Raw genomic sequence first — 26,603 nt, forward strand, 5'->3', positions numbered from 1 at the left:
TTTTAGAACTCCTCCTAACCTGCTTTTCTTCCAATCCCTTGTAGTGGCAGTATCAACGTTTAATTTAACAAAACCCAAAGAGGAGGAGACCAAAGTAAAGTAGGAGAAATCTGAGTAGAGCGAAGAGAAAACAAGTCCCCAAGAGAAGGATCGGAAATGAGTGAGTCCTTAGGAATAGATACATCTTTATACTTTGCTAAGAACCAAGAAGCAAGCCTAAACCTTGCTAAAAAGAAGAATTCTGCCTTATCAAACTTCCCCCCTTCAAACACCACGAAATTCCTCATTTTCCAAGTGGTTCACATAACGACCCCTGGAATAAAAGGCCAAATCAAAGAGTTAGACTTTAAACCATCCCAAGCTAGAAAGAAGCTTTTAGCATCCGCTGGTAAAACAGAACAAATCCTCCAAAAACTTAAAAACTTATTCCAAAGGGACCACATCATCGAACAAGAGAAAAACAAATGAGAGGGAGACTTATCCGACATCTTGCGTAGGGGACACAACACATCTTCAATTCCTTGAACACCTCTTTTGACAAGTTCAGTCCTACCAGCCAGCTTCCCATGAGCGATTTGCCAAAGAAAACACTCTACTCTTGGAGGTAGTAGACCTCTCCAAATGATCTTCTTCCAGAAAAAGACCTCCTCCGATCCCAAAGTCTCCAATGAACTTAGATTTACAGCTGATCTAACAGTAAAAACCCCATCCCCAGTACCTTTCCAGATCACACGATCAGGAAATTCCGAAGAGAGTGAAAATTTTGTAATGATAGCCAACAAGTTAGACCATTGTTCAAGTTCCCAGTCATGAAGATTTCTTCTGAACTTGACATCCCAAGTCCAAACGGAAGAGATATACTCCCCAAATTCAGATAATTTCCCAAACTGATTTAAGGAAATAGAAAATAATCTCGGAAAAATGACATCAAGTGAATGATCCATAGCCCAAATATCTTGCCAAAACCGAATATTTTTACCATCACCAACATGAAAACTACTCATGCTTCTAAACTTAGTGCCAAAGAAATCTTCTTTAAAATAATTATTTAGCAGTGATCTCCAAATCCAGGATACCTTAGCTGAAAGCTTACTGTCCAGAGTTAAAACTGAAGAATCGAGTCTATATTTGGCACAAACAACTTCCCTCCAAATTGAGTCACTATCATTTTCAAACCTCCAAGTCCATTTCCCCAAAAGCGCTCTATTCATCAAGTTAAGATTAAAAACTCCTAAGCCCCCTTCACTCTTCGGCTTACTAACATTGGACCAGCTAACCCAGTGAATTTTTCTAATGCCATTTCCCCCTCCCCATAGGAAATTAGACATAATAGAGTTAAGGGTTTTAAGAACAGAAGCTGGAATTTTAAATATGAAAAGATAATATGTAGGAAGCGAACATAGAACCACCTTAATTAACACTAGCCTCCCTGCTAAAGAGAGAGATGCTGCTTTCCACCCGGATAACTTGTTAAAAAAATTATTAATGACATGTTCCCAAATAGCTGCAGAATTTCTAGTAGCACCTAGGGGAAGTCCTAGATATTCAGAAGGAAATCTCCCAATTGAACATCCAATAGAAGTAGCCCATTCCAGCAGTTCCTCCTCATTAACATTCACACCAAACAATTTACTGTTCTTCAAATTCAGCTGTAGACCAGAAACCAATTGAAAAACTTGAAGCACCCTTTTGACATTCTGAATTTGCATCTTCGAGACACCAGAAAATATAATAAGATCATCCGCAAACTGTAACTGACACATTTACAGACCCCTGTTCTCTGCCAATCACCATTCCAGAAAACAAACCCTGTGACACTGCCCTTCGAATCAATAGATTAAGAAGCTCCCCTACTAAATTAAACAACAAATGAGACAGCGAACAACCCTGTCGAAGACCTTTAGCCATTGGGAATTCTTCAGAAGGAACTCCATTTACAAACAGAAGCTGTGGTTACACGCTGCTCAATCCAGCCCCTCCATCTGGACCCAAATCCCATTTTCTCCATTAATTTAAATAAAATAGACCACTCAACAGAGTCGTAAGCTTTCTTGAAATCAACCTTGAATACACAGCCCTTGAGTCCATTTTTTCTCCAATAATCCACTCCATTAGCAATTAAAGAACAGTCCAGAATATGTCTACCCGGTATGAAGGCAAACTGAGTTGGACTAATGATGTCTGAAATGCAACCCCTCAATCTCCTTGACAAACACTTAGAAATGATCTTATACAACCCACCAACTAGGCTAATTGGCCTAAAGTCATCTAGACCACCAATGTTAGAGACCTTTGGAATGAGAGTGATAAAGGTATGATTAATCCCATGTTCCCATTCTTTCCCCAAATAAAAATCATGAAAAAATTTCATAATATCAACCTTGAGGACCTGCCAAAATCTTTTGAAGAAGCCCATATTTAAACCATCCGGTCCCGGTGCTTTATTACTATCACAAGATTGTATAGTCTCCCAGATTTCCTCCTCTGAAAATTCATTCTCTAAACTTAGATTCTGCTCAACTGAAATACTAGGAAAAATCAACCTAATCTCTTTCACCTCTAAAGTCGAATGCTCGTTGAAAATCTTAAAGAAGTGGTCCCTAATAGTGGTCTTAATGACAGAAGGTTCTTGAATAACATTACCCCCGATATTCAAGGCATTCAAAGCATTCCTCCTCTTCCTAATCGAAGCACAATTATGAAAAAATCTTGTATTTCTATCTCCATCTTCTATCCATTTTGATCTGGACTTTTGGAACCATATTTGCTCCTCTATTTTATATAGTCTCCACAATTCTGTTCTTGCTGAAACTAACTCTGCTGCCATTCCACTGTTAACACCATCATGCAATTGTTGAATATCCAATTCTAGACTGTGGATCCTCGATTCTAAGGCTAAGATACTAGCCCCAGGAAATTGGTCCCTACTGCCCGCCCAATTCTTGATAGCAGTTTTTGTATTTCTCAGTATACTATAAATTCCAGCCTTCCTCTGCTGATTCTTCCTTTCTTGAATAGAAGATCTGACCAAATCCTCAAACCCAATTTCTTCCATGAGATAGTTAAAAAGTTTAAAAGGCTTTTTACCCCAATTAACACCTCCATTCTCCAGTAGAATAGCATTATGGTCTGAAAGAGATCTAGGCAGTAAGGTTTGCACCAAATCAGGAAATGCACCAAGAAATTGGCCATCAACCAAAAATCGGTCCAATCTAACATGTGTAGGGGTATCTTGATTATTGCACCAAGTAAACCTTCCTCCATTTAAAGGTAAATCAATTAAGCCTGTTTGCAGCATAAAAAGATTGAATATCCTCATTGAATTCCTGTTCTGAATTCTTCCGATCTTCTCTCCATCATGCAAATAAACATTAAAGTCCCCCCTACACAAATAGGAGCCCTCTGACCACTTATGAACATGCTCAACTCTTCAAAAAAACTATCTTTCTCCTCTACTGAAGGGCTATAAACATTGATGAAGATACAACTGAAATTATTGACACGAAATTTTTCGGATAAGACAATGAATCTTCTGTAGATAGACTGATTTTCTAATTCGAAAACTTTATCATCCCAACAACTCATTAAACCCCCTGATGAGCCAACCGATGGAGATTCAAGGACTCCTTTAAAATAACTAAACCCCTTTCTTCTAAGCATAGATCTAGGAATCTTCTCCATTTTCGTTTCTTGCAAACAAAGAAACTGTGGGTGATTTTTATCAATTAACCTCTGAATAGCCCTCTGTTTTTCTTTCCTCCTCAATCCTCTCACATTTCATGAAGCAATGATAAAATTAATCTTCATCATTAATTAGTCCACAATCTACATCCCCATCAAGCTCACCTTGATTAACCTTATTCAAAGCTTTCTCCAATCTGATAATCTTATCCAGAAAAGCCTTATTCCCTTGCTTAAAGGACACCCCCAATAACTTGCTGATTTCCCAAGTTGCTAAGGCTTCCTCCACTAAAATCAAAAAATCTGAAGTAGAAACTGTTGAGATTGACACCTATTCATAAGCTTCCCTTAACAAGCATCTTTTAGCTCTTCTAAAGTCCGAGCCGGAAATGAATCTAGATCTATCACCTTCTGACAACTCTCTTGCAACCTCCACTTCCACTATCTGTTGAACATCTTTTGAGGGCGGCTGAAAATTCTCCTCCTTATTGGTCCAATCCTCCTCTCTTTCAGGAGTAACATTCAGAACATTCCCATGCCAGAATTTCCTGCTCGTCGACCTTGAATAAAACCTCTTATAGCTGCTTGTTTTCCTTCTCTCTAATGGGACACTTTTTGAAGACAACAATCTTTTATTTCTGTACCGCGATCTCCCCCTTGAGAAGCTTTCTGCCATATTTATACTTGGCTCTAACAACATTAACTGTTGCCCAACTTGTCTAACTTCAGCCTGAAGACACTTCTCTGAATCTGACTCATTTCCCTCTTCTTCATTCGAATTTCCAGAGTTAACATTTTTGTGCTTGAGGATCATTTTGCCAAACTTGTCAATATTAATTGCTGGACCAGCTGGAAAATTTTTTGAGCCAACAAGCCCAGAAAATCCCTCATTAACTGATTGGGCCTGTGATCCAAAATCAGAAAATTTTGACTTTCTAATTCCTAAGCTGGCATAATCACCAACTTTTATATTCCCAATACTCTGACTTTCTGACAGTCCACCATTAATGTCATTCCTATTTATAGAAAGTCTACCGAGCTGTTTTTCCCCACCAACTACCCCAGAGTCAGAAAAGCCTCTATTGTCAAACCAGCTGTCAACTTTTTGCCGAAAATCTTCTGCTGAAACATCTATATCATTCCCACTTTCTGACATCAATTTGAATTCTTCCTCTACAGTGACCTCTCCACAACGTCCCTCACCGTGAACTTCCACCGGAGAGTTGCCAAAAAAAGAACTTGAAGACTGGCATGCCGATCCCACCTTGATGCACACTTTAAATGATCTTCCATAGGAACCCAGAGAGATCACCTCCGGAACATCAAAACAACTTTCCACCCTTAATAAAATTTTCGCCGTTGTGAGGTCTTCTTTTTTCCTAGTGGCTTCATGAATGTCAACAACTATCCCCCATCTTCCTGCTATTTGTTCGAAGAACTGATCATTCCAGCATAACAGAGGGACCCCCACTAGTTCCACCAAACAAAAGGCCATTGGGACACCATCATCATTCAACAAAGGGGCCAATCGATCAAACCATAACTCTAGTTCTTCTTTCCTCTTCAGCCAAGTATCCCTCATCTCTTCCGATGAATTAAAGACAATCACACAAGAATTCCACACATGTCCCCATCTAGTAATTTGGACTTCGAAACCCTCTTTAAATAGCGCCTTCTTGACTAACTCAATCTGCAATGAGTGCTTAATAATCCCCGTTAATGACCTTTTAACCCAATTGGAACTTTTAGAAGGAATATGCATTTCCAAAGTATTTTTCTTCACTTTCCCCTTATGAATATCATCGGATGAAATCGCCTTATTTCCCATTGCACTTCTGTTTGACAACAGAGCCTCTTTATAAGACTTAGTATCCCTAAAACAATTGCTTAAAACTTTCGCCTGATTGGAATAGGATGTTCCAGCAATGTTCTGACTGAGGACCTTCATTGTAGCAACCTTCCTTCCCTCAGTCCAGGAAGAAGCTCCCTTATATCTTGCAGGACCAACTGAAATCTTCCTCCCATCTATCAGAACACCATTTAAGACCTCGACTGCCCTCTTCAAACCATCCTCACTCTTAAACTGAACAAAAGCAAACATTGAAAATTTGTATTTAGGGTTCCTAATGACTTTGGGAATGAAAACTCTCTCAATAGAACCATGTACTATGAAAATATCCCTTAATGAACGTCGGGACACCCTCCTACTAAGATTGTTGATGAACACCGTCCAGTTCTCATCGGAGACTGACTTTCCTTTGAGACTCTCCCTCTACGTTTTGCTCTCTCTCTCATCTTTTATACCTACTAACATTTTCAATTTTCGGTTTATGTTTTTCTATTTTCTAAAAACACAATCTTATTGAATTGAAACCAACTTATACATACTGTTTGCATTTCATTACCACAATCTTTATAGTATAACGAATGAAATCCAAATTTTTAAATCCATATCCCCAAACATAGCGCCAGAGTAGCATTTTCCTCTATTTTTTTATTTCATCCTAATGAAAATAAAAGAGTAAGTCTTGCTTAGTTTCAAATTATTCGTTCGGATGCAGAGTCAAAAACAGACACGCCGTGAAGATCTTCGAGTGCATATTGCCAATATTTATCGCAAAGTGGCTGAGAGCATCTGGCCAGGATTCTTGGGCCGGAAGCCTGTATTTCGTCGCCATTATTTGAAGTTTATTGAGGACACTCCTAAACAGATTGCACTAGCATCGGCTGATAGCTTTCAAGAATCACAAGCACTCCGTTATGCACTTGCTTCAGTTTTAAGATCTCTGGCCCCTGAATTTGTGGATTCAAAATCAGAGCGATTTGATATTAGACATAGGAAGAAACTATTTGATCTTCTTTTATCCTGGTGCGATGACACTGGAAGTACTTGGGGACTGGATAGTGTTAATGACTATCGACGTGAAGTTGAACGATATAAGACTTCACAACACAGGTCAAAAGATTCTGGGGACAAAATTTCATTTGATAGAGAATTGAGTGAACAAATTGAGGCCATCCACTGGGTCTCTATGACTGCTATGGCTTCACTTTTGTATGGGCCTTGTTTCGACGACAATGCAAGAAAAATGAGTGGCAGGGTTATATTTTGGATTAATAGTTTGTTCAATGAGCCTGCACCCAAGGCCCCATATGGTTATTCACCAGTTGACCCAAGAACTCCGTCTTATTCCAAATACACAGGAGAAGGACGTGGAGCCACTGGCCGTGATAGGCATAAAGGTGGTCATCATCGTGTTGCCTTAGCAAAATTAGCGTTGAAAAATCTTCTTATTACAAATTTGGATTTGTTTCCTGCTTGCATTGATCAGGTATGTTCCATGATATAGGCACTTTTTCTCCTGCCTAATAAAGATGCATTTTCAACTATGAATTGAATGCATGATTGTCGACTCTGTTGTGTTCCTGTTATAACAATCATTTAGTGATAGTTGGATTATCGCTGTGCTAGATTTACATTCTAAGCAATAAAAACTGAATGAGGAAGATGATGATAAGATTTTGTCTTTCAATGGTTATCATCAATAAAAAGTTCTAAAATTTATTTCATATTTCTGCATTTGTCATTTTCCTTGTTTGCCAATTTTTGTAGTGTGCTCAATATTATTGCTTCTTGTCTTATATATTTCTTATGAAGTAGGTTTTTTGAATGCTCCATCCTCTTTTTTAACATTAGCCCTATATATTGTATTTACTTTTTTTTTTTTTTAGAAATTAGGCCTCATTAAAAACCCCCTTTTGCACCCTCCATGTTATACAAGTAACATGAAGGACAAATAAGGAGGAAAAGAGTACCTAGAAATTTATAGATGAAAACTTTAGTACATCATAAGCAAACCCTCACAATCTGCTAACATCCTCAAGAATTACGTAAAACTTAAAAACCACAGCTAAACACAGCACAAATTCCTACACTTCAACACAAACAAACAGTAACCAAAACATCACCCTATCCCATCTTTAGCTAATTTATCAGTTTCCCAATTTGCAGCCCTCAAGATATGCCTAATAATGATATCCTTCCCTGCCATAAGAGAGACTATATCCTTCACCAATAAATGAAACATAGGAGTGCATAACCCCGGATTCTTTATCCACTTCAGAGCATTGCTTGAATCTGATTCAATAATGATCCTCTTATTCAGAACAGAACTGAAATCTGCCAAGAGACATAACCCCCTCTTAATCGTCAACAATTTTGCCAAGATAGGAGGACCACCCCCGACTCTTTCTGAAAACCATTTAATCAACATGCCCTTGCTGTCCCGAATCAGACCGCCAATACCTCCCTTATCCCAACCCTTTGTCATCGCTCCATCAACATTTATCTTTAAGAACCCATCCGGAGGAGGGACCCAGCAGATTGAATGTGGATTACCATTTCCCTGTTTTCCCACTAAATCAGCAAGTTTTAAATCACCCACAAGTGAGTCTAACGGGACATGCACCTCCTTAAACTTTGCAACAAACCAGGAAGCTATTCTAAAACGAACAATAAAAAACAATCTCACCCTATCCATCTTTACTTTCTGAAAAATGATCTCGTTCTTGCATTTCCATACTGACCACATCAACGCCCTTGGAATAAACTTCCAGATCACTGAGTTCGGGAGTAAATCATCCCACAAATTCAAAAAATCCATGATGTTATTTGGAATCACAAAGGACAAATCCCAAATATTCAAAAATTTAGACCACAGACCCCAAGCTACCTCACAATGCAAAAAGAGATGCGTAACTGATTCCATTTCCCTACCACACAAAGAACATAGAGGGTCATCTATCCCAACCACACCTCTCTTCAGTTGTTCCTCCTTAACCGCTATTCTCTGATGAGCAACTTGCCAAACAAATGTCTCCACCTGTGGAGGAGCAATCCCAACCCAAATATGCCTCTCCCAGGTCACCCTCTTCTGCTCACTACCATCTTGATCATAGAAAATGTTGATACAAGATTTAGCTGAAAAACAGCCCTCTCCATTCCCTGACCAAATCCAACAGTCTTCTTCACATGGAGATAAAGAAATATTATTCAACATAGCCATCAACTGCAACCACTGATCAACCTCCCAATCTGACAAATTTCGCCACATTTGAATGTCCCACACCCAGCCAGCATATATTGTATTTACTCATTTCACTTCTTGAGGAACTAATTAACAATATTATTTTCAGTGCTATTACTCTGACCCTGCTATAGCCGATGGTTACTTCAGTGTACTGGCTGAGGTCTACATGAGACAAGAGATACCAAAATGTGAAATTCAGAGGCTTTTGAGCCTGATCCTCTACAAGGTAGTGGACCCATCTAGGCAAATCCGTGATGATGCCCTTCGGATGCTTGAGACACTCTCTATCCGTGAATGGGCTGAAGATGGCACTGAAGGCTCAGGTAGCTATCGAGCTGCTGTTGTTGGTAATCTCCCTGACTCCTACCAACAGTTCCAGTACAAGCTCTCATGCAAACTAGCCAAAGATCATCCTGAGTTGAGCAAGCTCCTCTGTGAAGAGATCATGCAGAGACAACTCGATGCCGTTGATATAATTGCTCAGCACCAGGTGTTAACCTGTATGGCTCCGTGGATTGAAAACCTGAACTTTTGGAAACTGAAGGACTCAGGTTGGGGTGGAAGATTACTAAAAAGTCTTTATTATGTGACGTGGAGGCATGCAGATCAATTTCCTGATGAAATCGAGAAACTTTGGAGCACAATAGCCAGCAAGCCTCGGAACATTAGTCCTGTTTTAGATTTCTTGATTACAAAAGGAATTGAGGACTGTGATTCAAATGCATCTGCTGAAATAAGTGGTGCTTTTGCCACATATTTCTCAGTTGCCAAGAGAGTAAGTCTGTATCTAGCACGTATTTGCCCGCAACGCACAATTGATCACCTTGTTTATCAGCTGTCCCAGAGGATGCTGGAAGATAACATTGAACCAATTGGGCCTAGTACAAACAGGGCCGATGCCAATGGGAATTTTATTTTGGAATTCTCTCGGGGGCCTGCAGCCACTCAGATTGCATCTGTTGCAGACAGCCAGCCACATATGTCACCATTACTTGTCCGGGGTTCACTTGATGGTCCATTGAGAAATACCAGTGGAAGCCTGAGTTGGCGGACGGCTGGTGTTACAGGGCGAAGTACCTCAGGTCCACTAAGTCCCGTGCCTCCAGAATTGAACATTGTTCCTGTAACTGCAGGCAGATCAGGCCAGCTCCTTCCAGCTTTAGTAAACATGTCAGGTCCTTTAATGGGTGTTCGAAGTTCCACAGGAAGCTTACGGAGCCGCCATGTTTCCCGTGACAGTGGAGACTACTTAATTGACACTCCAAATTCTGGTGAAGATATCTTACATTCTGGGGTTGGTAAGCATGGTATCAATGCTAAAGAACTTCATTCAGCTTTGCAAGGGCACCAGCAGCACTCACTCACTCATGCGGATATAGCGTTGATTCTACTTGCTGAAATTGCATATGAGAATGATGAAGACTTCCGTGAACACTTACCTCTGCTCTTTCACGTCACATTTGTTTCAATGGATAGCTCTGAGGATATCGTGTTGGAGCACTGCCAGCATTTGCTTGTTAATCTACTATACTCGCTTGCTGGTCGGCACTTGGAGCTGTACGAGGTAGAAAACAGTGATGGAGAGAACAAGCAACAGGTTGTTAGTCTGATCAAGTATGTTCAGTCAAAGCGAGGAAGCATGATGTGGGAGAATGAGGACCCTACGGTTACAAGGACGGAGCTTCCTAGTGCTGCACTTCTTTCTGCCCTTGTTCAGAGTATGGTGGATGCAATCTTCTTCCAAGGAGACCTTCGTGAAACTTGGGGTGTTGAGGCACTCAAATGGGCTATGGAGTGCACGTCAAGGCACCTTGCTTGTCGTTCCCACCAGATCTATCGTGCATTGAGGCCTAGTGTTACAAGTGACACATGTGTTACTCCTTCGGTGCCTACATAGATGCCTGGGAAATCCAATTCCTCCTGTTCTTGGCTTCATTATGGAAATTTTACTGACACTGCAAGTAATGGTGGAGAACATGGAGCCTGAAAAGGTGATACTCTACCCTCAACTCTTTTGGGGTTGTGTGGCAATGATGCACACAGATTTCATTCATATATACTGCCAGGTTCTTGAGCTTTTCTCGCGTGTGATTGACCGCTTGTCATTCCGGGACAGAACAATTGAGAATGTCATCCTTTCCAGCATGCCTCGGGATGAGCTTGATAATGTTGATGCTGGGGACTTTCAGCGGATCGAATCTAAGGGCAATCTTCCCGCATTTGAAGGAGTGCAGCCTCTTGTACTTAAAGGACTGATGTCCACCGTTAGTCATGGTGTAGCAATTGAGGTCCTCTCTCGGATCACAGTACACTCATGTGACTCCATTTTTGGGGATCATGAGACCAGACTACTTATGCACATTACAGGATTGCTTCCCTGGCTTTGCTTACAGCTGAGCAAAGATCCATCATTGGGTTCAGCTTCACCACTCCACCAACAGTACCAGAAAGCCTGCTCTGTAGCTGCCAATATCTCAATATGGTGTCAAGCTGAACTATTGGATGATTTAGCTACCGTGTTCATGGCTTACTCCAGGGGTGACATCAAAAGCATTGAGTATCTTCTTGCCTGTGTATCACCGTTGTTATGCAATGAATGGTTCCCTAAGCACTCAGCTCTGGCATTTGGACACTTGCTGCGGCTACTGGAGAGAGGTCCAACCGAGTATCAACGTTTAATATTGCTCATCCTTAAGGCATTGCTCCAGCACACTCCCATGGATTCAGCTCAAAGCCCACATATGTACGCTATTGTATCCCAGCTAGTGGAGAGCTCATTGTGTTGGGAGGCACTAAGCGTTTTAGAAGCTCTTCTGCAGAGCTGTAGTTCATTGACTGGTACACATGCACATGAGTACGGGACATTTGAAAACGGCTCAGAGGAGAAGACACTAGCTCCTCAAACCTCATTTAAAGCTCGAAGCGGGCCGCTGCAGTATGCTTTGGGATCAGGGTTTGGAGTAGGTTCAACATCAGTCATGCAACCATTCTCCACCGACTCAAGTATGCCGCCTAGAGAGGTGGCCTTGCAAAACACCAGACTGATCCTCGGACGGGTGCTCGATAGCTGCGCCTTGGGGAGAAGAAGGGAATATAGAAGGCTGGTGCCTTTTGTGACCACAATTGGAAACCCATAATCTGCAGGCTTGCATATGTAATTTTGTATTTTGTTACTCTTTTTTTCTTTTGCTGGTAATATTAAGTAGCTCATCAGAAGAACTAGGAAAACTTGGGACTTGGCTTTGTAAATAGGCCTCATAAATAACCTGTAATTGCAGTTAGTGTTTTTAATATTTTATTAGTGTAAGCATCCCAATCCAGGCCCCTTGAAGGCCATGCCTTGTCTGACCATTGTCATTGAAGTTTTTTTTTTTAATTAGTTGATATTTTTTATTTATTTTGAAATATATTATAATTTATAGGTTTCTCTTATTAAAACTACTTTAACCTAATGGAGTTTTATAATAATTTATTGTAGCAGGACGGGTTGTTGGGGTGTGATCGCACTCCTAAATTTTTAAATTCTCTTGTATTTTATATTTTTTTTCTTTGTATTTTCTATCAATTACTTAATTTCGTACTTCTAAAATTTTATAACTCCGCACCTCTTAAATTTTTTAATATAATTTCTTAAGTCCGTACCCTTCGACATAATTTTTTGTCCGTCCTTGTATAATAGTATTTAAAAATATTTTAGATAGTAATGTTATGTTGTATATCTCTTCTAATAATATTTTTAAACCGTAATATGTTACAATATTTAAATGTGGTGCCATGGTAAAAAAACAATTCATTCATTAGTTAAATAAAATTTCACTATTTTTTTATACAGGCGATAACGTTTATTTTTAGGATAAATTATACATTTAGTATCTAAACATCAGTTTTTGATCTGTTATAGTATTTAAATTTTTAAATTTTCAAAAAATTATTCACATTTAGTTTTCATTTCATATTAGTACTCACTGTTAAAAGCTTAATTCGTTTAGTATTTAAACTATCAGTTTTGATTTATTTTAATATTTAAACTTTCAATCTTTTAAAAATTTAACGTTAAGTTTTGAATAGGATAACAAAATGAAACAAAAACTATAGTATTTAGATTCCTTTGGTGGTCAGGGACCATCTCAGTTCATGTTCTATTGGATCAAAACAGAGAAGACCACTCGGTAAGGATTGCTTTTTCCGATTATTTGATGTTAATATCCAGGACTGAGCCTTCTCTTAAGAAGTAGACTTTGGTTTTTGTGGTCCTGAGTTACATTAAACTTCAACCTTCGTGTCCTCGGACTTTAAAAGATTTGATTCTCCACTCAGTGAAGCGTTTAATTTCTTTTGCTTAATCTTATCATGTCAGAATTCCCGATGCATAAGTTGTTACCGAAAAAGATCGCACGTGGGTTATATTCTAATTGTGAATGTTACAGATGAAGTTCAAGCAAGTAAAAGCGAGATTCATGAAAATTTTTAAGGTCACTGGAGAGTAGAGCCTGTTTTCGTCGATGAAGAAACCTGCTTTCCTTTCAAACCTAAAACATGGGCAGAGTATTGTTCATGTACAGGGGGTAAAGGAAGGATAGGCTCGAAGGTAAGCTTGGACCAACTGATTCAGGCAGTCATTGTTCCTCCCCCGCCCATTTCTTGGTATCTGAGGGGAATAACCAGCAAAACCACTGAGATGCTGATCCATGATCTGCTCGTCGAAGCTGCCAGACTAAAGGGTGCCTTCGACGCTGAAAATTCAAACGACGACCTTAGATTTTCTAAGGAAATTAATGAACATCACCGAGTTGGGGAGATTCACGGCATTAAACAAAGATGGAACCTTCATAGGCGAAATGCAAAGCCGAGTGGTAAGAGGATGTTGACTGCTGCATGAGAGTATTTCATATGAAAAGTGCCCATCATCGTTATGATATTCCCGTTACCTGTATCATCTTACATGACTCGGATACAGATATTTGGCTGATATGAATAAATATATGTTTATTTTCTTATATATCATATGATGTTTGAATATATATCAGAGAAAAGTGTCGAATATGAATACTTCAACGAAAAATGAAAAATCTGCATTACATGATTATCTTCTTCAAACAGATCTGTTACATTTGGATATTCCAAATGAAGCTATGTTAACTCGAATCACGAAGATCAGTTACCAAAATGCCTCCCCACAACAGAATCAAAATCGTTGGAAAATTAGATATTCAGAAGAACAGATTGAAGTGAATAATTTCATTAAAAAAAAACTACATATATGGTACATGTAAGCTACAATGATGGGAAAAGCAACACAATCTTCGTCTAATTTTGAGTTCTTCGTATCGGTTTCCGTTGAAATTACAGGTCCTGCAACATATCTATTATGCAATATACATTCTTCAAGATGGGAATTTTCTTTTTGCGTGGTTACCTAAGAGTCTTCCATCACTTCATCTTGTATGTTGTATCTCTATGTTCCGTATACGGTGCACTCAATACTGGCATTCTCATCTGAATTACTGTTCTGTGAGCAGTAAATCTTATCCCCGGCTGAGGATACGCTGATGGGGAACTTTTGCTGCATTTTATGGACTATCAAGCCATCGAGACACTGCTTCTCATAGCTCATGAATGCACCTAACGCCCCGAGAAAACCTTCATGCCGTAGAAACATTGCTTTAGCCTCACCTTTGGACCTGTAAGATTGCATTTCAGGGAAGAAAACAAGAAATTTAACTGAAAGTCGAGAAAGACTGATATTGGTAAAAGGGAAAATATTAGAATGCAAAAGCATCTATAGTTACCAGAAATTAACAGCGACAGATATGGTGTCCATAGTATAGGCATGACCCCGAATGAAAAATCCGGCAAAAAATATCCGCTTAAGGCCAAATCGAAGTGCATTTAAGTAAGATATCTGGGACGAGAAAGGAAAATGGAACCAACAGAACAACAAATTATTATTAATTATAAGCCACAAGCATGATATGCATCAGATACTAACACTAATTCTGAGAACAGCTGAAATATTAATTCTGCAACAACATCAATTAGGCAAAACAGGAATCTGGAATTCTTATCCACCAAATTAGCCACTAATACATGGAATGGTTGTAAAAGGATAGACCTGGCATGAGGAGTAATATCTATCAACATTGAGGCCAAAATCCATATGGTAATATAAATTTTCATTTTGGTATTAGGAAAAACATTTCCGTAGACAGAAAACCATTATATAAACCAACCTGGCCGATATTATTTGAAATCATTCGTAAAAGGGAGCGGGAGACATCTTCAGGTTGGTAATCGTCCAGCTCTTTATTATCAGAAATAGCCTTGCCAAAGCTGGAAGCTATTGTTGTTGAAGAGAGGCCAAACTGCCATCAATAAAACAGTTGTGAAGCAGTTTAATTGGTTACATGTCAAAAAATCAAAGATCGTAATTTACAGACTTTTATTGTGTTGAATCAAACTGAGGTCTGTTATATGAAAAACCCCATTATCATACACATCAATATTGAGAATGGGGATTCTCATAGGCTAAGTTAGAAGGACATCACCGTACCTTTGCATAGTCGGTTCCACCATAAATATCACCAACAAGCATATCTACAACTCTATTATTTCCCTGATGACTTAGCTCCAGTAGCTCATCAAAACTGTGATAGAAAAGATATTTGTTTACATACAATAAAACACAACATTAAAGGAAATCATAGATTACTATAGAAAAATCGAGACATAATTACTTCTTGCACTTCGTCAAAAGTCTTCCCAAACCCCAAAAGGTGCCACCTCCAAGGCTAGTTCCACTAACTCGCTCAAACTTGCCATCTCCATCCACCTATATACCAAAAGAACAACAATTAACTATACATATTAAAAGCTTTAAATATTACCAAAGTAATGTAGATGAAAATAAATACCTTTATCATGCTAACACCAGACCCAATGTTAACAAGAAGATAAGGATATAAATCATTAGGGTCAATCTGAACAAATTCCTTCTGACTATCCAAGTATGTAAAAGCTTCTTGGTGGACTGCCTATCAAAGAACAATATGCAAATCGATACTCAGTGTAAAAAAAAAACATAGAAACTATGTGCTAATTTCCATAGAACAATGTCACTGAATATGTAATCTTAGAACTGTATTTCACTGCCATGCATATTTTGTATTGATAAAATATTCCTCAACCCTAACGGGAAAAGATACTACAGGAAGGTTCGCCCTAATTTTCAGAGAACATCATGACTACGATTAAAGGAAAAATTCCGTATTTAAATGAAACTTTTCCATTTTTAAAAATAAAGATGAGTGTATTCTCTAAATTTAGAGATCTGAGAAGAATAAGCCTTCAAAGTCACTTTTGTTATAACTCACCAAAACTCCATAAGGCATCAAACCTCATAAGAAAGCCAACTAGAATAGTCTCATAGATAAAAAGAACTCTGCCATAATGTCGATTTCTTTCCATTCTCACTCACACATAAGCACACCATTGTATCAGATTGTAAATAGTTAACCAGTTAGATACGCTGCCGAATACAGATAGATTATCTAAAGACGAGAGGCATAATGTTAAATTCTCCATTTACATTATACTCTACTGTTCTGTTAAAAATACCATAATCTTGACGTACAGTAAAAATAAATACAATACGTTCAACAGGAATGCTTAAATTTCCAAAAAGGGAAAAGGGAAAAAGTATTAGCACACACATATATATACTCAGCAGGACAACAGATAGGATTGGCTTCATGATTATCGGAGATTAAAAACTAATGAGAACTAAGAGACTAATTTTAGCATACCAACAACTTCTTGCAGTATTAAAATCCCCACCTTAAGCAAAAAATTAGAACCAGTCACAAGGCACTCCATTTCATCTTCTTTGTCAAGACTGACACCAAGCTTTTCTTTGAAAAGGTCAGCAAATTTGTAAGCACCACCACCTGTTGCCTGCAAACAGATATTAGCTGTTTAAGGTGTGTTTATACTGCAAATCATTCAACAAGTGTCTAAAACAAGCAGGCTGAGAGAAATAAGTTGCTCAAAGCAGTAAATAGTTACAGCATTGAAAAAAGAGTCAGAAATAAGATGGGGGAGGAGTAAAAAATAACATTGCCTACATGATAGTAATAAAATTTATCAATTATTAAGAATAGGTAGCTCCTATCAGATTATAAAACAGAATATCTAGAAAAATCGAATTCCTTCTGAAACCAGAGAAATACAAACTCAAGTTTTACCTTTATAAAGATCTTGTCACTCAAAGGAGCAGTGCTTTCATGGAAACCTGAATTCACGTTTGTTGATAAGAAAATAAACTTCAGCAACATCAAAAAAAAAATCTTCAAAAGCATATATTCAATTAATGATATTTAAGGACAACTGAGTCCAAGGAATGATGATTACATCAACAATCTTCTCCATATTGCAATTAATTACAAGTAGTAGCCAACTAGGAACATCCTATCACTTATCTTATCAAAGGCACACTAATGAACAAGCCAAGCTCAACAAAATATATCTGAAACTGGAAACAACTTTCATTGTGCTAAATAAGCCTGCATGTAAAATTAAACTAAGCAACTCCATCATCGTCTAAACTTGAATAATATCTTGCAGTCCCTATTATTTAGGTCGTGTGGCTAAGTTACGCATTATTGCCGTCAGTAATCATACTGCCTCTCAGAATTTAAGAGCTGCGCTTCAAGAAAGCCACTCAAAGACAGCCAAAAATAAATGATATTCAAGAAAAATCAAGGAATGAATATTGCAACAAAACACAAACAAAATTAAGCATACCACCAATCCGAAGTTTCATGGAGCGAAGGAACTCCAAGCAATCATTTATCTTGCTAGTTTCGAACTTTGCGAAATGAAGCCTTCCTTCAAGAACAGGTCGACTATTACCCCTCTTGGAACAAAGGCTATCATTTTGGGACCTTAGCTCATCATCATCATAATCATCTCTACAACTATCACTATATCTACAGAAATACACCAATTTGATCAAAGAACCTGTCAACCAACATAGATTATTGTAGTAAGTTGTTCCTCTGAAATTTAAATTGTTGAATACCCCAAATGGAATGTGTAGTAAAGGCATTAGTGTACATGTTTCACTCCTTTCTTTTCAGTGCATGTGAAAAAATTATTCAAACTAGACCCAAAAGCTCAAACTCTCTTGATAACCGTTAAGCTAACTTTCAGACAGTTAACTAAAATCCTATCAAAGAATTAGAAAACAAGGAAAGAAAGAAAACTGGAAGCAAAGAAGGTTTGAAGGCATAAAAAGTAACGCAATTCAGCAAGCAAACCAACGAAATTCAACTCTGTAAATGGGAAGATTTAAAATCGAGCAACAAATTGGCCCAGAAGAGGTAAAGAAAGGGAAATTCGAGAAATTTCAAGGATCAAAGGACGGAAAACAAACCTCCAATGTCGAGAGCCAAATGGGATATTTGAGTTTGGGGTTGAGAATTTTGGTTAGACGCATCGGCGAGATGATCCATTTTTATCCTTCACAATTTCGAGCTTAAGAAACCCAGAAAGCAGGGGGGGAAAGGGGGGAAGAGCTTTTGATCTCTGGAACTCTCTGCATCTAACCCAGCTGGCATCTCATTGGAAGATAATATATAGAAAACAACAAGGGATTTGGTGGAACATTGTCGCTGGTGAGATGATAAAAACCCAGTAGTAATCAAAATTTTAAATTGTCAAAACTGGCTTGATTATTATTCCGCCACCTACTGGTGGCGTTAATCACCAAGTTGAATTTTCTCTCTCTTCCTTGGGAAAATAAGGGTGGGAAAACAATAATGAATATGATTTCGTTGAATCTATCAGTCAAACAGCTTATCTTTGACCTTCTTCAACCATGGCCGTTAGCATGGGTCTGTTGTGCTACGGTTAAAAAATGACGTGGTCGGTTAAATAAGTGATCGGTTAAAATTATGATCGGTTATGTTATATCATTTAACCGGAAATATTATCAAGCACAATAATATATTAGGTAGCGCTTAGATAATGTAATAGGTAGCGCTTATATAATAAAATATGCATTTAACTAGAAATATTATAAAGTAGAATAACAAATTAGGTAGCGCTTATATAATGTAATAGATAGCGTTTATATTAACCTATTTTCTCATAAAAACGGTAAATTTAAACCGATTACATTATAAATTGACCTATTACATTATAAATATCAATTTCGATGTTTTCAGGATCGATACAATTTTAAATGTATCGACACTTTATGCGTGCAACTCGTTTGTGCTTTATTTTGGAAAAAAAGTATCGACACATATTTAAAGAGTGTCGATACATAATGTAGACTTATTTGTTAATTAACCGGTATATTTTAACCGGTTACATTGTAAATTTACCTGTTACATAATAATTATCGATTTCGATGTTTCGAGGATCGATACTTTTTAAAAATGTATTGACATTTTATGCGTACACCTCGTTTGCCATTCATTTTGAAAAAATGTATAGACACAAACTAAACAAAGTGTCGATACTTTATGTTGACCTATTCTCTCATAAACCCCGTATATTTCTACCGATTACATTGGAAATTTACCTATTACATTATATTTATCGACACCAAATCTAATAGTATCAATACTTTATGTTAACCTGTTTTATAATTAAACGGTATATGTGTACTGGTTACATTGTCAATTTACCTATTACATTATATCATTTGTCATTAAAATAGTCTAATTTTACCACCTACATTGTAATTTTACCTATTACTTTAAAGTTATTGAATTCTGTAGTTATTGTACATACCTGAATATGTCCTGCAAATTTAATGTTGTACCCACCCTTCAACTACCGCCGCTACTAATACCACATCCTATTGAAAGCACCACTGAAACATGTTGTTCAATGAACCTTTACTTACATACATCTCCATCAACTCCTGTTGGGACCACTGAAATTGCACAACAAAATTTTTGCCATGGATCATACTGATGCAGACAATGTTAAGCCAACCGAGGAATGCAATAAAGTACATAATGTTGATGAATCTGACATAGTGGTTGGTAAGCTCTTCTCTTCACGTGATCAAGCTTTGTACTTTTACAAGAAATTCGCACGGGAACATGGGTTTAGTGCACGTCGGGGAACAACACGGCTTGACATGGAAGGGAATGTGAAGACACAAGAATTTTGTTGTTCCAAAGAAGGGTTTCGAGTATCAAAAGTCAATACTGTTGATCGTCAACGTGCTCATACGCCAATCACAAGAACAGGATGCAAGGCTAGAATTGTAGTTACAGCAACAAATACAAACGATCAGTGGGTTATAAGTAAGTCTTATCAGAAACATAATCATGCATTGTGCACACCTGCTATGACACCATTTATGCGTTCTAATAGAGCTGTAAGTAAGGCTGATATCGATGAGGCGACAACATTGAAAGAGGTCGGTGTTGGCACGTCACAAGTAATGAACTATTTAACGCAGCAGGCAGGGGGCTATCATAATGTTGGATTTACACATAAAGACCTCTACAATGCACTTCAAAGAGGCAAAGCAAAGGAAATCGTCGATGGGGATGTGAATGCACTTATTGCTTACTTTGATTATAAGAAACATGATGATCCCGGTTTTTTTGTGACATACTCGATAGACGAATCATGGGCGTTGCATAATCTTATTTGGTCGGATTCTACATCGAGATCAGATTACATATGCTTCGGTGATGTAATTGCGTTCGACACAACGTACAAAGATAATTTGTATGGTCGACCAATTATGCATATTGTAGGTGCCAATCATCACCATAACACAATTGTGTTTGCTACTGCCATAATTGCTGACGAGACGTCCCAATCTTTCGAGTGGGTGATACAGAATTTTTTAGAAGCCATGATGAACAAAACGCCTATTTCAGTTGTCACCGATGGGGATAGGGCAATGCAGAGGGCTATCAAATCTGTTATCCCTAATACTAAGCACAGATTATGATCTTGGCATATTTCTCGCAATGCACAAGCTAACATTGGTGACCCAAAATTTGCAGCAGCATTCTCAAAATGCATGGTTTCCTGGTGGACAACCGACGAATTTGATATTCAATGGCGTTCAGTTGTTTCAGAGTTCAACGTCGAAAAGAATCCATGGGTGATTGAGAAGGGAAATACTCGGCACTTATGGGCACAAGCATATCTAACCGGTCATTTCTTTGCTAATATTCGCTCAACACAAAGGTGCGAGTCTATGAATGCTTCACTCGCAATTGCATTGAAACATAAGAAGACATATTCAGATGTTGTTCGTACAATTGAAGATGGAATTAGTAGAATGCGTCTGAACGAGTTGAAAGCGGATTACTTAAGTTCCCAGACGAAGCCCTTACTGATCACAAAACTGGTTGAATTTGAAAGTCATGCTTCTGAGATTTATACGCGCGAATCTTTTCGTGCGTTCCAATAAGAACTTCAACGGGAGACATTGTACCGGATTCAGGAAGATATTGAGTCATTATCAGATGAATGTCAATATTTTTATTTGAAAAAGTACAAAGAAAAAAATAGGACATTTGAAATTAGTTTTGATTCTCGTACGGAAACCCTAAATTACTCATACAGAAAATTTGAGACAGCTGGACTTCCATGTCGCCATCAACTTCACGTTTTGAAGCACTTGGATTACACATATTTGCCCGGGTCTTTGATTCAAATTAGGTGGACTAAGGATGAGAAGGCTTCTGCACCCAGTTTTGTTGATTTTAATGTGCCTCCAGAAATAATGCAAATGGCAAGGTTTGTTTCTCTACGTGCAACAACAAGTATGTTATGCTATGTTGCATCAAAGACAGACGCGTCTTTCAAAACCGCAAGAGATGAGATGAAAAGATTAACAGAAGAATTTGAGAACTCGTTTGGTTTGAATGATTCAGTCAATCGGAGCAGTAAACAACGTTCGCGACCCTCAACGAAAACAACGCAAGCGAAAAGAAGTAACAAAGAACAATGTCGAGAAGAAAATTAGGCGATGTGGGTTCTGCAACGGTGAGGGACATAACAAACTAACATGTCCTCAAGTCAAGCTGGGTTTGAATACAAGCACGCATCCTACTTCAACTGATTTTTTTGAAGATGAAATGGACTGGTCATTCAGTCCCGCACATGATGTTAGAGACATTTGGAATAATGCAGACAACGATCTCCATATATCCTAAGTATCAACATGACTCCTACTATGTATAGGAAACATGTACAACAACTATAGAGATTTGGACAACTGAATACAACTATATTCGTATAAAATTAAAAACAATTCTTCAACAACTGAATACAACTATTATATGTAATGTTCAATCATGTACTCCTTATGTTGTAGGGATTCAGTCCCTAAACCCTCAAAAGAAAGCTTGTCTTACCATTCGTAGCTTACCATTTGGACCCTGAAAGGGTATTTTATTGGCTATGCAGTCAACATGATTATGAGTTTCCTTTATCATTTTGCATTCAGTCAAACTGTAGAGATTTGAAAATTGTAATGAATTAAAAGATCTTAAACACTTGAATCCAATTACCATTTCAAGAACAATTACATGAATACATTGATACTTACTGGTCACTTTCGATTTTCTTCAATGTTGATACGCTGGGGCTCCATTTGAAGGTCATCGCTGTCGGAGTGGAAGAGTTCTCTGCCTTTAGGATTTTTCGTTTTGGGTTTTGTATATATAAGAAAAAAATAGTGTAATTTTCAAAAGTATCGACACTAATTTAAAACGTGTCGATACATTCTGTATACATATTTTCTCATAAAACCGATAAATTTAAACCGGTTACATTGTAAAGTGACCTATTACATTATAATTACGGGTTTCGATGTTTTTAGGATTGACACTTTTTCTAAATGTATCGATACTTTTTCGTGAACTTGTTTGGAAAATTTATTATGGACATAAAGTGTCGACAAAATGTATAAAGTATCGATACATTATGTATACCTTTTTTTTAAATAACCAGTATATTTAGACCGGTTACATTGTTATGTTACCGATTACATTATAATTATGTGTTTCGATGTTTGTAGGATCGACACTTTTTATAAATGTATCGACACTTTGTTCGTGCACTTGGTTTGGAAATATATTCTGGACAACATGTATCGACACAAATGAATAAAGTGTCGACACATATTGTAGACCTATTTTCTCATAAAACCGGTAAATTTAAACCGGTTACATTGTAAAGTGACCTATTACATTATAGTTACGGGTTTTGATGTTTTTGGGATCGACACTTAATATAAATGTGTCGACACTTATTTGTGAACTTGTTTTGTTTGGAAAACACATTATGGACACAAAGTATCGGTACAAATTTATAAAGTGTCGATACTTTATGAATACCTCTTTTCTCATAAACCGGTATATTTAGACCGGTTACATTGTTATTTTACCTATTACATTATAATTACGGATTTCAATGTTTTTGGGATCGATACTTTTTATAAATGTATCGACACTTTGTTCGTGCACTTAGTTTGGAAATACATTATGGACAACATGTATCGACACAAATGAATAAAGTATCGACACATATTGTAGACCTATTTTCTCATAAAACCGGTAAATTTAAACCGGTTACATTGTAAAGTGACCTATTACATTATAGTTACGGGTTTCGATGTTTTTGGGATCGACACTTGATATAAATGTGTCGACACTTATTTGTGAACTTGTTTTGTTTAGAAAACACATTATGGACACTTGATATAATTAGTGTTGATATTTCAACAATCCTCAAATGTATCGGTGTACAAAGAAGCAAATATGGACACATTATGGACACTTGATATAATTAGTGTTGATATTTCAACAAGTTTTGAAAAAAGGTAAGTAACATTGTTACCTTAGCAATGGAATTTGATGTTATCTCCAGATGCATCCATTGAGTAAGTTATTTTTTGGATGGATGGAATTTCGGTTTAGGGCTAATATTTATAGTGGAGCCGAAATTTATATTTAAATTCAAACTCAAATTATGAGTTGATGGGTTGTCACAATGGTCACATGGAATGGAATATTTACTGTATAAGTCACATGCTATAATGTAATATTCATATTAAAAGACACAGTTACTGTGTTATATGATTTAGTTTTTTTGAATGGAATGAAAAATATAATCAAACCATAACATATATAAACAACAAATTTCTGGATTACAATGTTCAAATAATGTACCTACAACGAAATTAATCTGATGGAAAAGGGTTATCGCTAACGAAGTCCGGAACATTAGGCGCCTTCAACAAATTTTCCAAATACTCGCGTATGGTACCACCTTTGTCTGAGGACATATATAAATAATTTCAATAATCAAACTAATCAGGTGCAATTTTACTAACAAGAAACTAAATGAGCATAATCAGGAATAAATTTTTGTCATACTTAGAGCATCGTCGTCCGAATGGAAAGCAGCGTCGAAAGAATGTGGACATATATAATTGTTTATCTAATAAAAAATATAAATTGTTAATCAATCAATCTATGAACAATTGTTTAACTAGAAAAATATGGCATAACTGTAACTTACCGGATTATGAATCATTTTTCGCGGTGAATCATCGACCAACAGTGTATTTAAGACATTAAAATCAGTAAACTCGTTCCAAACATCATTGAGATCTTTACAGTATGTAAACTTATCTACTGTTTTGCACTTTATTTGATCCTGTTTACAAACAGTCGAACATAAATATGTAAGAATCTTAGACAAATTAAAGTTAGCAAAGTGTAATGAAATCATCTTACCCAAACGAATAGAAAGTGGTCAGAGAACGAACGTAGTTTATCAAGTACACGGTCCATGTTATGCCTGAGATTGTAATCAAGTTTGAATGTTAACATTTAATTGTATATTAACGATTTTGGCTATAGTAATTTGAATTGCTCAATAGTTCTAACCTCATCTTGGATGACCAAATGGCAACAACAAAATTCTGTGTACAAAATTGCATAAATTCACATAATCCATTTCTGAGGATAAAACCTGCAACATGAAGAAAATGAGATTAAAGTTGTACGCTTATATGTTAAAATAATGGATACAAATTAACAGAATTGAAACCTTCTGGATGTATTGGGATGTAAGCAAGGACACCATTGACATAAAAAATTACTAGTTTTCTTGAAGGCGGCGTTGCAGACACGATATATTTGTTTGGATCATCATCATCGTCATCTTCATTGACCGCTTGGATGTCCACATCTGTTAAAAGAAAATAAAATACATTTCAGAACGTGTAAATGTTTAGAAACATAAATAATTAATTACCTAACTCGTTTGATGTCGTTGATGTAATTCGTTACGCAACATGGAGACTTCATTGCGCAATGATGAAATATTGGCTCGCATTCCGCTCACAAGTGAATCAATATGCTCCCGAAAGTTGACCATGTACTCCATCACTGTCGTAATTGTGACATCCTGTCCAACTTGAGCTTTGGAGCTTCTGCAGCTTCTTCCATCATTTCGTCTCCTCCCCCGTCTCCCATTGGTTGGTCGTCTTCATTGTCCTCCCTTTCTAGATCCAATCTGACATCCTTGACACGCTTCCAACCGACTTTTTCAACAAAATCATATCCCGCTTTTTTAATAAATAACATGTCAATCTTGCAGGTTAATCGAACAGGGGCGTCAAGCGAAAAATCAACTTCTTCCTTTTTCAACAGATGGGTGATGACACATCCATATGGTAGTGAAGTTGAAATTGATGCTCCCTTTGTGACCGTATATACAAATGTTTTAAATATCAGTTTAGCAATGTTTGGAGCCGTTTTGGATCTATACTTTGCTATCCATCAATAATCGCTGTCTCGAATCGTTGAATGTTTTCCCCTAGAAGGTCGAATAAACCAAGTCAGCATTTTGTGAAACACTCTCGCCTCTACATCTAGGTTAATTGGGCTATTTCTATCAATCCGTTTTATTGTAGTATCTAAGTCAGTTTCATCTGAATCCCCTTTATTCTCGACACCTATACCCGAAGAAATAGTCTCCGGAGATATATATATATCATTCCCCATGACATGGGTATTAATTCCTATTATATTACTCTTATTAGGATCATACTGGAAGGAAGCATTGTTGTAGAATACTCTAACTAGGTTGGGGTAATATGTTGGTTCTACACCAAGGAATTCAAGCCAACCCCACGATGTAAATGTTGATTTAAAACTAAAATCATATTTACCATCGAACAAGAAACCCAGGTCAATGACACGTTTGGATGAATCTTCCTTACTTTAAAACTCCTTTGCCATATTTTTTTCTCCGCATCGGATCTAAAGTTCTCAGTGTCGAACGACCTGATATCCTCAGAAGAGGTGGGTTGAGAAGAGGTGGGTTGAGAAGAACCCCGATTCTAACGCTTACGTTTTGGAGCCATTTTTGGTGTGGATGTTGTTACATTGGAACACAAACACATTAAGGAAACAAAAGTGACCAATCTGTAAATCAAACAAACCCTAATTTATGGAAAAATATCGACAAATTTACCTGAATATCTGATCGTAACTGTTATGAACACTGGTATTCGTCGGAGTCGATAAGTTCTCTTCTGCCTTTAGGTTTAGGTTTAGTAAGGTTTAGGGTTTTTGATTTGAGTTTGTATCATATAAATAATGAATGAAAAAAATGCGAGTAATTTAAAAATGTATCGACACAACTATAAAATGTGTCGATACATTATGATGACCTGTTTAAAATTAAATAGGTATATTTGTACCGGTTACATTGCAAAATGACCTATTACATTCAAATTATGAATTTCATTGTTTTAGGATCGATACTTTT

At 37.3% G+C, this 26,603-nt stretch overlaps 2 protein-coding genes across 2 annotated transcripts in view; one reads left to right on the plus strand and one right to left on the minus strand.

The window, feature by feature from the left end:
• The window catches only part of LOC120184342, a 38,335-nt gene extending 26,143 nt beyond the window's left edge, over positions 1 to 12,192 (plus strand). Inside the window, 3 exon segments of the mRNA XM_039188840.1 lie at positions 6,243 to 7,013; positions 8,878 to 10,646; positions 10,648 to 12,192. Coding sequence (XP_039044771.1) covers positions 6,243 to 7,013; positions 8,878 to 10,646; positions 10,648 to 11,908 — 3,801 coding nt within the window. The 3' untranslated portion in view covers positions 11,909 to 12,192.
• Positions 12,193 to 14,095: 1,903 nt separating this feature from the next.
• Positions 14,096 to 18,295, minus strand: LOC120184354 (pantothenate kinase 1-like). The gene is made up of 10 exons (XM_039188847.1): positions 18,202 to 18,295; positions 17,571 to 17,786; positions 17,012 to 17,058; positions 16,605 to 16,721; positions 15,683 to 15,802; positions 15,506 to 15,600; positions 15,322 to 15,415; positions 15,002 to 15,133; positions 14,561 to 14,673; positions 14,096 to 14,452 (listed from the first exon to the last, which is right to left on the minus strand). Exons 1-10 carry the CDS (start codon positions 18,278 to 18,280, stop codon positions 14,227 to 14,229), a joined length of 1,239 nt encoding a protein of 412 aa, XP_039044778.1. The 5' UTR covers positions 18,281 to 18,295; the 3' UTR covers positions 14,096 to 14,226.
• Between the last annotated feature and the right edge of the window lie 8,308 nt (positions 18,296 to 26,603).

Source organism: Hibiscus syriacus, unplaced genomic scaffold (genome assembly GCF_006381635.1).
Source record: "Hibiscus syriacus cultivar Baekdansim isolate YM2019G1 unplaced genomic scaffold, ASM638163v2 tig00112864_pilon, whole genome shotgun sequence".
Classification (NCBI taxonomy): domain Eukaryota; kingdom Viridiplantae; phylum Streptophyta; class Magnoliopsida; order Malvales; family Malvaceae; genus Hibiscus; species Hibiscus syriacus.

Bases quoted from the DNA above. Each gene is read 5' to 3' on its own strand.
- LOC120184354 (XM_039188847.1), bottom strand. From the start codon at position 18,280: ATGGATCATCTCGCCGATGCGTCTAACCAAAATTCTCAACCCCAAACT. The intron at 16,722-17,011 runs GTAAAACTTGAG...ATCTGTTTGCAG, and splicing joins GTGACAAGATCTTTATAAAG to GCAACAGGTGGTGGTGCTTA. The intron at 15,134-15,321 runs GTACGGTGATGT...TATTGATGGCAG, and splicing joins GTGGAACCGACTATGCAAAG to TTTGGCCTCTCTTCAACAAC.